General features: G+C 47.4%; 1 protein-coding gene across 2 annotated transcripts in view; it reads left to right on the top strand.

Annotated features, from left to right (window-relative positions):
* Nucleotides 1-12,689, top strand: part of RNF216 (ring finger protein 216) — an 883,004-nt gene that overhangs the window by 235,369 nt on the left and 634,946 nt on the right. For both annotated transcript variants that reach the window (XM_085629139.1, XM_085629141.1), the window contains one exon: nucleotides 2,016-2,118. In XM_085629139.1, the coding sequence (XP_085485265.1) occupies nucleotides 2,016-2,118 (103 nt within the window). The remainder of the gene's footprint in view (nucleotides 1-2,015; nucleotides 2,119-12,689) is intronic.

The raw sequence follows: 12,689 nt of genomic DNA on the forward strand, positions 1-12,689 counted from the left end.
AAATTTTTTTTTTTTGTGTGTGTTTTTCAGGGTGCGCGCACCCGCGCGATTTTTAAAAAAAATAAAAAAAAAAATTTGCCTTCGGGGTCCTTCAGGGACCCCCTGACAAAGGCTAGGGGGTCAGGAACTCTCTACCCTGCCCCCTTTTCACGTTCGCCACCTTCCTTTTTCACTCTCGCACTGAAAACAAACAAAATGGCGGCCGACACTTCCTGATTTCGACCGATTCGAACGTTGACTAACATGTAACCACCAATCAGAATTACGCTCGCGCACGTTAGGGTGCTCGCACGGTGCGCGCACCCTGCGCGCATATAGATATATATATGCTTTTAAATGCTATTTTCTCCGGAAATACTGAACAGATTTACACCAGACCTGCAAAAGGCACTTCCTTGACCTTATGGCTACCTCTCTGCCAAATTTCTAGTAATTCTGTTCAGCCGTTCGGGCTGTAGCTGTGTCTAAAGGTCCTATGGAAAAATGCATGGGAAAAATGCGTTTTGGGACCCCCCTTTTATCTCAGCCCCCGCTTGACGAATCCCCCCGAGACTTTCAGGGTAGGAGCGGAGCGTAGCGCCCCACCTATTTTGAAACATTCGCGAGGATTCGTCGACCGGCGCCAAAGTTATTCAAAATAGAATGTTGCGGATTTCCTATGGAAACGTGGTCCTAACTATAACTACCTACTGGCGACCGCCAGTAGGTAATATATATATATATATATATATCTATCACACAAAATGGGAAGATATCGAAGCCCAAATCTTCAGAACACCAGCATTTATTCCAAACAAACTTGCAGCATTCCTTTTCCTGACACTTTTCGGCTGTTCTGTGCAGCCTTGTTCACAGGTTAGCCACATTTATATAATAAGAGGGCCTTACATCCATGTTAACACATGACCTTGCATGCAAGCATACATCTCCCAAAATGGGATATGTAAGTATATATCAATCCCATGTATCCTCCACCATCTTGGATCCGTAAACTGGGTAAAATAAGGATATTGCAAACTTTATTCTGTAGCTGCACGCATGTTGACTCATGCATACACATACTTCATCACACGTGTGCCAACATCATCGCCCCTTTTTTATTTTTTTTATAAATAAAAGCCAGTAGTTCAGCAAAGCAAGATCTATTGGCTTTGCCAATGCATGTGTGTGTTTGCACTGCAGCTGTTAGTGAATCGTTGCACTAACAACTCGCTTCGTGCAATTTTCTTCAGATATGTAGCTATGGCCAATTTGAGCAATGTCTCCATGTGTAATGGCAGGTAATTGTATGTAGAATCTGAATTAAGGATAATTACTTGAGAATCCCCATTCTGTGCTTATGCGTTAGATTCGTTTGTAAATACTTTCCTCTTAATTGTAAATCCAGAGACCTACAAAACAAGGTCTAATGAATTGCGAATGTAAACATTTTCGTTCATCATAGGACAGAAAGGGGCTATGCTTTTCTTAGCCATCACCGTCCAGTCAGGGCATCGGTTTGCTCATAAGGATGCAGTCATTTCTTTTGTATACAAGCTGTGTAAATGCTCATAATAAAATGTACAGTTCCTATTAACACAAGCACAGTGAGGACCATAGACCTGGTTTAATCCTATGAAGACAAATATGTTGCTTGAATGTGGTTCTTATGTTAAGGAAGCAGAGGTTGAGAAACGTTGTACTACTGTTTACTTTTAAACATTCAAAGGACCAAAAGCAGGTTCTTTTCCTCTCTGCAACCCACCAGCATCCAGAGAAACCTTTCCAACTGGACATTTGAGACACTCATTTAACTTCTACAATTTTTGAAAGTATTTTATTGGGGTTATTTTGTGTAAATATCAAACCTTCTTCTGCCTATAGCATTCATGGGCCCTTGCCACACATACCACATGCGTGCGCCCAAGCCTTGCTTCAGTTTGACTGATTCAGTGAAATTGTGCTGTGCGTTTGCTTGCCCATGAACATCTGATTTGAAGTTATCATCATGTTTGTATGTTCTTTTCCATTTGTAGAATTTGTAATGCTCTTCTCGAAAATCCCGACTATCCAAAGAAGGAAGGCACAGTGCTCCCACACAATGCCAGCATCCTACTTACCGTCCCGGATGAGTCAACGGTAGGTTTGGGGAACTTAATGAATTTCATTTGGGAAGTTCTGTAGTGCCACAAATGTTTCAGTATCCTAGCAACGTCCTCTGTCTGGTCATGCTGTTATGAAAAGCAGGAGGCAAGAGTCTGGTCATCCTAGATGCTTTGAGCAGATTCAGTGTGTGATTAACGGTATTGATGGGAACCTTAGCAGTGCCCCACACATGCTATGAAAGGCTGCCTCCGTTACCCCTAAAGTATCTTAACACTATAAAGATGTGTTGTTGAAGGTGCTGATCTACCTCTAGTAACGGGAGCTCATTTTATACTGTAAAGCTGTGCATTATTTTGCTTTGTATTGGTTGCGGTCAGCAGTATTCTTTGACTACAATAACGTTTTATTTTTGGGCATAGCAGTAAGCAGAATTTGTATGACAACCAGTGTCTAGACAACTCTATTACATATTTTGATGTGCTAAAATCAAAAAGTAGATGTGAACCATATGTTTTTCTTTTTTTCTTTTCTGAATTGCCCTACTGATTTCCATGCAGGGTCCGACTGGCCTATAGGATGGGCCACTGGAGCTATGCGATTGTGTGGCCGCAGTGTTTTTCGCATAGTTATAGATTCGCCTTTTTTGCCACAAATATCCACATCTGCTATATAATCTACAGGTTTTAACAAAAAAAATTGTTCCTAGCTCAAACGGTTCAAAAGTGGCTACAAGTGCAGTGACACATGTTGCAGGGCAGTGGATGGCCCTTTGCAAAGATTGACCAGTCACTTTTTTTGTTGGTTCTTGCTATATTTGAGTGTTAATATGGGTCGAAGGAGATGCAACCTATTCCCAGACAGTGTTAACAAGTGTAAAAATGACAAAATAATGACATACTATCCTAAAATGTGGCGCATCAAGCCGCATAATTGCTCAATTTACTCAACCCTGCCACATAATTTGGCCCACCCCTGCTGCATGATTCCATTTACCCTGCCTATAGAGCAATCAGGCAGTGCCCGGTCGGCTGGTCTGACAGAGGAGTGTGTGGGCATTTTTTTTAGTCGTTTGTGGGACTGTTCGATGTCCAGATGGGACAGTTTTTACTGTTGATTTCCCTGATATTACCTCAAACATTGCTTGCAGCATACACACGTGCATGCAGTCGTGAGTGGGAGTTGGGTTACTGTGTTTAGACTCAGGGGTGCCCCAGGGTCGAGGATACACTCTCAAAGCACCCTCAGCTGCACTAGGGCGACAGGGTGCAGAATGCTGAGGCCCAAAGTTATTAATGGGGGCTAGGGGGCCCCCGGGTGGTGGCTGCTTACGAGCAGGCCACAAGGTTGTGGGAGCAAAGCTCCTGGACTTAAGCTCAGGGCAAATGGGGGTTCAAGACGGCACCAAAGGTGCACACTGCGGCACTAGGGCGGCAGGGTGCAGAAGGCTGTTTGGGTGTCAGGCACCCTGTTACTTTCAGTGGGGTTTCTCAGGTTTGCAAACACACTGCAACCTCGGGGACGAAGGTCTTCTGGGTGCGATCACCATTTGGAGAGGTAAGTTGGGATGCTGGGGGTTGGCTAGACACAGTTGGTTGGGCCACCCAAGGCCGTGGGATGCCGGGTGTAGGGGTGTCTTTTAGGATCGGATCTTCTTACCAGCTCCTGTTTGCAGTTGGGGGGACCTTCCGGATATAGGTTGCGGTTGTAGGCTGGAGGCAGGTCGGGGATCGCTGGATCTCGGGTCAGTTTCGCCGGGGATACCTTCTCATGGTGTTGGGCCACTCTAACTCTGTTGCAGAATGGTGCAGACTCGCGGGTATCGCCGGAGCTGGAGTCTGTGGACGAACAAATCTGGTGTTCACGGGAGACAAAGTCTTTTCTTGGAAGGCAGGGCAGGTCCTCTGGATTCTTCATGTTGCTGGCTGCAGGACACACCGGAATTTTGCTTCTGCAGGTTCGAGGTGGAGACAGGCCGGTAGGGCTGGGGCCAAGTCTGTGGGTGTCCTCCTTCTTCGCTTCAGCACGGCTGTTCGGTCCTTCTTCTTTTCTTGAAGTTGTTTCTTGTCTGACTTCTTGGTTCAGGTCTCCCCCCCCTAAATACTGTATTTAGGGGCATTTTAGGGGTCTTGAGGTCAGTAGCCAATAGGCTACTGACCTTAGGGCGACTACACCATTGTTGTGCTTACCCCACGTGGAGGAGTGAGTACAATCCCTAATCCTGATTAGTGCCCGCCATCTGCAAGATGGCGGGCACTGAAGAGTGGGCTTACCTCGCCTCCCCCCACCTGAGGGGTGGGGTTGGCAGAGGTGGGCACACCTTCTGGGCTGGCTAATTTCTCCAGCCTGTCTTCCTGCCGAAAAGGAGGAGAGACAGGAAGGGGGCCGGCTCCTGATAGCAGGAGAGGCTGGGGGTCGCATTACAAAGACTGCAAGACCTTTGAAGCTCCCCTGCCACAGATGGCTTTTCCTTACCTGGGGAAGGTGTCCCACCATCTGGTGTCCTTCGTGACGTTGGCGCGCTCCCAACTTTGGTCACATCTTCAGAAGAAGCAAGTTTTCAACTACACCGGACTACAGGTCAGGTACCCGGAGCGACGAGGTCGAAATTTTGCAACCAAAACCTCGACGTTCGATGGAGGATGCGCTTGCAGGGGACACCCTGAGCGCGGGGATGGACAAAACACCGTTCAAGTTTTGCACCTATTGCCACCACAAGTACACCCAGAAGGATCCGCATCCAGTCTGCAACCTCTGCCTGCCGCTTGACCACAGCAGGGAAGACTGCAACGCCTGCTCGGCGTTTACTCCAAAGATCCTCAAAGTAAGGGAGAGGCAGAGCAGGGCGAACCGCAACATGCAGGGCCATGGGGCACCTCCATCGCTCCGAGACTTGGGTCTCTCCAGTGGAGAGGAGGACAACATCACCGAAGGACCAGAGGACTGCACGGTCCTCTAGGTCTATAAGAAGACGTCGAAGGGGGTAAGGGAGTCGTCGAACCCTAAATACTCAGGTGACACTCAAAAGGGTGAAGCAAAAGCCCTGAGCGACACTCACAGAAGTGAAGCCAAGTCCTCAAAGGGAGCTCTGCCGTTGAAACGCTCGACGAAAGCAACAGCTACCAGGGACAGTCAACCGAGCGGATCCTTCAAAAAGGACTCCCAATCGGCGAAAGTCCTCGATAAACAAAGTTTGCGAAGGTTGCCCTTGAAAAGGACACCTCTGCGCTGAGAAAAGAAGGGCAGACTTCGTCGTCGACTGCCACGAAGAGAAGCGTTCCAGCCCTCGACGCCGAACATGCCGCCGAGATGGAGAGAAAGAAGAGGAGGCTCGAGGCCGAAATGGCGAGCATCCTTCAACGGAAAAAGGACTTCGACGAGAAGATGACCCAGTACCCTATCCCGCCGAAACCAGCGGTCTAAGTCGAAAGAGACGACAAAGACGTGGAACCGCCGAAAAACCCCGAACCAGTTGAGGAAATCGAGGACGAAGACTACTATTTCGAGGGAGAAGGCGATGAAGACCTTCAATCCTACCGGTACTCGACACCCTCGGAGGCGCAAGACCTGGATTGGCAAGATCTCGACACAGAATCGCCGGAAGAAGGGGTAGACACGTGCCCTTCGAGGCCCTCGCCGCCAGACGACATAGGGGTCCACAACATGGTCGTGCAGAAGGCTGCACAGACTTATGGGGTGAAAAAGGTTGAAGAGATGCCGAAATCATGTTTCCTCCTGGAAACTCTTCTGCCACAACAAACCAAGCCAATTCCTGCCCATGCTCACTAGTGTACTGGATCAAGGAATAGAGGCCTTTAAGGAGCCTGCAACATGCAAAGCTGTGACCCCTAGGACAGAGAAGAAATACAAACATTCTTCACAGGACCCTGCATACATCCAAGGTGCAGTGCCAGCCGACTCCATTATTGCAGCAACGGCTAGGAAGAGGGCCAATATGCCCACTAATGCTGGACCACCTCCGGACAAGGAGAGTAGGAGGATGGATCTCACAGGGAGGAAAGTGGAGAGAAATGCAGCAATCCAATGGCGCATCGCTAACTCCAACGCCCTGATCAACAGGCACGCTTACCAACACTGGGATGAAGTAGGACAGCTCCTAAAACATCTACCGGGACAGTACCAGCAAAGAGCAACTCACCTGGTAGAATAGGGGGGAAAAGCATGGAGAATACATGCCTAAAATCAGTATTGGATGCGGCAGAAACATCAAGCAGGCTAATGATGATAGGAGTGACACCGAGAAGACCAGCATGGCTCAGAATTTTGGGATTCAAGTCAGAGGTGTAAAGCAACATCATAAACACACCATTTAATGGAGAGCAACTGTTTGGCATGCCAGTCGACGACAAGTTGACACAGCTTAAGAAGGACAACGAAACAGCAAGATCCATGGGGGCGTTGCAGTTCAGGTGAATGAGAAGGGGCACACCCACGAGAAGACCGGGCGGTAGGGGAGGCAAAGCGCCCTCCACATCGCACCAAACGTTCCAGCAAGGCTACCAAGGGAAAAACCAAGGTCAGCAACAACAGGGACAGCAGCAGTAGAACTGGCAGTACCAGCCCTGGGGACAGTCCTCTCGAGGGCGCGGAAACGAACGAGGGCAAACACGGAGAGGAGGACAACAGCCCTCAACCAAGTGACTTCATCAAAGAAAATGCCCTCACCCTAGCAACACCTTGAGGTGGGCGGAAGGACATAAAGGGAAACTCCAGCCAAGTGTTCAACGACAAAGAGCACCTCCAACACTCAACACCGGTAGGGGGAAGAATAAGAGACTTCATCCAGGAATGGAGAAAGGTCACATCGGACAAATGGATACTAAACATCATACAATACGGATACTGTATAGAGTCGGAAAGACAGCCTCCGAACAGAAAACCAAGAAACAGGGCACACTCTGCTAAGGAGCTCTCGCTTTTGCAGCTAGAAGCACAAGAACTGCTCAGCAAGGAGGCTATAGAGGTGGTACCAAGGGAACAAAGGGGTTTACTCGACTTACTTCCTGGTGCCAAAGGTGGACGAGACACTAAGACCTATCCTAGATCTAAGGTTCCTGAACAAATTCATAAGAACACAAAGGCTCAAGATTACTTCCCTACAAGAGGTAATAACACAAATACAACAATGAGGCTTCATGGCTACTATAGATTTAAAGGACGCATACTTGCACATCCCCATCAAACACCAGCGCCTGCTGAGGTTTGTGATAAGTCAAAGCCACTACCAGTTCACAGTACTGGCATTCGGCCTCAAATCCGCACCAAGGGTGTTTACAAAATGCCTAGCAGCTTTCGCAGCACACCTACGAAGACGAGGGATACACGTATACCCCTATCTCGACGACTGGCTCATAAAGGCAAGTTCGTACGACCACAGCAAACTACTTATCCAGCAGGTCATACTAACACTGACAAGACTGGGTTTCTTGATCCATTGGGAGAAATCTTCAACAGAACAAGAACAGATCAAGATAGTCTTAGGGGCAGAGATCGACACCATTCAGGCCAAAGTGTTCCCCAGCAGGAAGAGAACGTTGGCGATACTGAAGGAAACACGTCATTACCGCAAGGGGCAAGTTCTAACAGTGAGGACGGCGAGCAAACTGATGGGAACGATGGCGTCAAATATTCGACTACACATGAGACCATTCCAGGAATGGATCCAGCAGCAATGGTCACAGGCCACAGGGAGTTGGGAAGGTCTTGTGGTTGTCACGCACGCAGTGCATCAGGAAATAGTGTGGTGGAAAAAGGAAAACTTATCACAGGGGAAGCCATTCACTCAACCAACTCCAACAATGACCATCACAACGAACGCCTTCTAGCTGGGGTGGGGCACACACATGAATAAGCTCAAGGTGAGGGGTCTATGATCACAGCAAGATGCGGTCAGACACATCAACTACTTGGACTAAAGACTGTATTCCTAGCCTTAAATGCCTTTCAGAAAGAGCTGTATGGGAACAGGGTGTTGGTCCAAACAGACAACACACCCACCATGTTCTACATCAACAAACCAGGAGGAACACAATCAGTACCATTATCCGGGCTAGCACAGGAAATTTGGAGATGGGCCATCCCACTGAAAATAGACCCACGAGCAATACATCTCCCAGGAAAGGAAAATGTGGAAGCAGACCGGCTCAGCAGACAGACGTCCGCTTCCCACGAATGAGAGCTCAACCAGCAGGAAATAGAGAAGCTTTTCCAGAAATAGGGTACTCCACAAATAGACCTATTTGCAACACACCAGAATGCAAAATGCCAACACTTCACATCCTGACAACTGGACCACCGGTCACAAGGGAATGCGCTATGGAGAAGTTGGTCAAAGAGCTTTGCATATTTTTTTCCCCCCTGATACCACCGATACACAGGGTGCTCAGCAAATGCAGAATCAGCAACATGACACTGATACTGATAGCGCCTCAGTGGGCCAGACAGTCCTGGTTCTCGCAGATGGTGGAAATGGCACAAGAACCAGCACACAGGTTCCCAAGAAGAAGGGACCTGTTAACAATGCAGAATGGAAGGGTGCTTCACCCAGAACCAGAGGGTCTCAGCCTAGCAGCATGGCTCCTGAAAACCTAGAATTTGTGCACCTAAAACTACCAGCAAGTACTATGGCAGTTTTCAGGGAGGCAAGGAGGCCTACCACAAGAAAGTGCTACATAGCAAAATGGAAGAGGTACTCCCAATGGTGCATCAAGGAGAAACTACAACGGAAGGTCACAAGGAAATCAACAGTACTAAAGTACCTAACGCACCTGCTACAAAGCGGATTAAGCTACACATCCCTGAGGGTGCACTTGGCTGCAGTGGTGGCCTACACAAGAGGAGAGACTGGGAAAAGTTTCTTCACCTCTCAAGTAGTGAAGAGATTCTTGGAAGGGGCCGAGAGAATCGCCCCCCCCAAAGAGGATGCCAGCACCAGCATGGAACCTGAACGTAGTGCTAACTCAATTGATGAAGGCACTCTTTGAACCTATTCACAAGGCTTCACTGCACATGCTCACTCTAAAGACTGCTTTCTTAGTGGCGATCAAGTCACTACGAAGAGTGAGTTGCAAGCGCTCACACTCCAAGAGCCCTACTTACAAATACACAAGGATAGGATTGTAATGAGGACGGACTCCCACTTCATGCCAAAGGTGGTGTCTCGGTTCCATATTAACCAAACAATCCAAATACCACGTTTTTTTCAAAAAACCGACCACACAAACAGAAAGGGCTCTACACACACTAGACGCCAGAAGGACTGTCATGCACTATATAGAGAAAACAAAGGAATGCAGGAAAACAAAGCAGTTCTTTATCTCCTTCGCAAGCAGTTTTCTGGGATGACCGGTCACCAAGAATACCATTGCATGATGGATTGTGCAGACAATTCAACTCTGCCACAAGCAGGCAGGACAACAGTTACAAGGAGCAGCTCAGGCTCACTCAACAAGGAAGAAAGGAGCAACAATTGCTTTCCTAGCGAACACACCTGTCGGTGTAGTTTTGCAGCTTGAAGACTTTCTGGATTCACTAGCAAACCCACCCTCCTCCGCCAGAAAGATGAGACCGGAGGTAAAGGGTTAATGATAAACAAGACTTTACAAAATAACAGAGAAAACTGGATTAACACAAGAAGAGAAAAAAGAATCCGAAGATGGCGACCAAAGGTGGGAGCTTCCGCAGGAAGCGTGCCAACGTCACGAAGGACACCAAATGGTGGGACGTCGCCGCCCACCTGGGTCACGGTAAAAAAAAAGAGAAAATACTACGATTCCGGACCCAACCACAAGATGGTGGAATAATGCACAGCATAGAGAGTCCATAAAGTCTTCAAGCTGCAAAACTACACCGACAGGTAAACTATACGTTTTCAGTAAAGCCATTATGGTCCTGTGGAGTTCGTAATGACAAACTCCCAGCACCATAAACTCTTAGTGACATTATTGCACTTACAATGTTTAACAATTGGTTTAGACACTGTAGGGGTGCGGAGCTCATGCACCTGTACCCTCACCACTGGTATAGGGCACCCAGCTAGAGGGGTGGCTGACCTATGCCAGGGCAGTGGGTTGTAGGCATGTCACACAGGGACGCGTGCCATGTCGACTCTTCACTTTGTTTTGCACCAAAACACGCAGCCTGGGGGGGGGTGGGGGCGAGAGAGAGAGAGAAAGAAAAATAAAAAAGGTACGGGGCCTCTAAGGGTGGCACAATAAGTGCTGGCAGCCTTCCCTGGCCACAGTACCCATGGTACCTTTTGCAAGGGACTGACATGTGGCCAGAGAGGTGCCAATTGGGGGTATAAGGTACAGTTCTTGGGAAAGAACACAGGCCCTGGTAACCTGATTGGCAGGGACCCATGGCACATCAAGGCAAAGTGCATCAGTAGTCTGGCAAAAAGGGGGGGGGGTTACTGCAGTAGAAACCCAGCTTCCTACAAGCAGTTTTACAAATATTAATGCGATAGTATAACTTTGTGTGTGGGTTTGTGTATATATGTATAGATCAGGTTTCATTGTTTAAAAAGAGTGGTGTTCTGTTATCTCAGTATGTCATAACTTTCATGTTATCTAAAGTATATGGTGGTATTGGTCATAAAACAGCGACTGTCTGCACACCCGCATCAAATGTCACATGTAAGACTCAGTTCTTTTAGTGGCATGGTTCCTCATAATCACTTGACCTATCAGTGCCCACACCTTGACCAACCACCATCTAATGACATCCAATTTTACCCCTACACTCTAGTCTACAGAAGGGCTAAAAGAAATTTACTGAAAACACTGAACAATTTGAAAATCCTAAAAAGCAAACTCTTGATACCTTGCCTCAAGGAAATTAATGCTTCTTTCTCATCTGACTAATGAACTTTAGAGTTTTTTTTTTTTTTTTTTTTTTTTTTTTTTGGCTTTTCAAATACAAAACCATAAACATTACATATGCACGAGCTGTCATTGGGACACATTATACAGACATCAGTACGACATTGCACAGAGCTACAAATCAAATGAGACATGAGACCATCAAAAACATTACATCAAGACGAGAGGGAAGATGAGGTGAGGTACAAATTGAGTAACTAGAAGTGATACAGCTGGTGTCATATCTATCAAATATCAGGTAGAGTTAACAGATATGAAGTAAGGGGGCTCCATATATCATGAGGTTTTGACGTACTGGGCAATTCTTCAGCGTAACAGGTGTGTTGGTCCCGACAATAGACTATATCTTGCAACCAACATTTGACAGTCGGAGCCTTTCTACCTCGCCAGCATATGGAGACTCTGCGTTTGGCAAGTAAGAGCGCTATCATCACCAACCTCCTAATAGAGGCCTTAACAACTGTAACATGACCTAGGAGACATATTTGGGGTGCGCAAGCTATGGATGTCCCCACCATCACTTTTATTGTCCTTGTGACCTGTTCCCAAATCAAGAATAGTTTCGGGCAAGCCCATGCCAAATGGTAAAAGTCAGCATCCGGAGCACCACATCTTTTACAATTAGCAACCTCACTCAATCCGTATTTATACAACTGTGCGGGCGTATAGTACATTTGATGTAAATACTTAAAATGTACCAGTCGCAGGTTGCCATTTGCCGTAAGCTGCCCCGTCAGTTTACAACAGGCGCCCCAGTCCTCCTCAGATAGTGGTTCAGGGAGAGATGTATTCCATTTTTCTAAGGAACTCTCACCCACAGCGGCCCCTTCTCTTTGTGAGATTCGATATAATTGTGTGACTAGCTTAACTTTAGTCAAAGTGGTGTAGAGGAGCTGTAGCGCTGCCAAAGTAGGTGGTTCAACCGGAAAATGGGGATACAATACACGTATAGCCGAGCGCAACCTCATGTATACAAATGTTTGGATTGCTGCATTCTTCCCGTCTCCTATAACAGTAGCGGCCTCAACAAACTGACCCTGAGGAAAGGCATTCGCCATACTAGATAGACCCATTTCATGGAGAGTTTTCAGCGCACCAGTTTCCCCCGTCACCGAAAGTGCTGTATGATGCAGGAGTGGCATATGTGGCGCATAGTGTGGTAGTTTACTCGTACGTTTCCCCAGTGTCTGCCATGCTCTGGCTGTGGTTTGCACTGTGTCTATTTCTCCCTTGTCGAAAACAGTACGTTCGTTAACGATCATGGCCTTGGGTAGTATCTGGTGTACTGCCCCGGCCTCGACCGCTACGTGTGTTATGTAACCAGAAGCCTGCTGCCAGTAATAGGCATAGTGCGCCTGCGCACAGAGATAATATAGCTGAAAGTCTGGGGCAGTGAAACCGCCCATCTCATAGGGAAGAGTTAAGATTTCCCATTTAACGCTCAGCTTTTTTCACCCCATGCAAGTGAGATTAATAAGGAGTGAAGTGTGTCAAAAAAGTGTTGTCAGATATACAGGAGCATTTAAAAAGAGATATAAAAAACACGGGAGAAGCAGCATTTTCATCAACTCAATCCTGTCCGCAAAGGATAACGGTAAGGCTATGCAACGAGTCACTTGTTCTTCGAGGTGCGCGATTGCTCTACCAAAATGTTGCTGCACGACGACCTGCTGATCCCGGTGAATCCAAATCCCTAAGTACTTC

This window comes from Triturus cristatus, chromosome 10, assembly GCF_964204655.1.
Source record: "Triturus cristatus chromosome 10, aTriCri1.1, whole genome shotgun sequence".
NCBI classification, from domain to species: domain Eukaryota; kingdom Metazoa; phylum Chordata; class Amphibia; order Caudata; family Salamandridae; genus Triturus; species Triturus cristatus.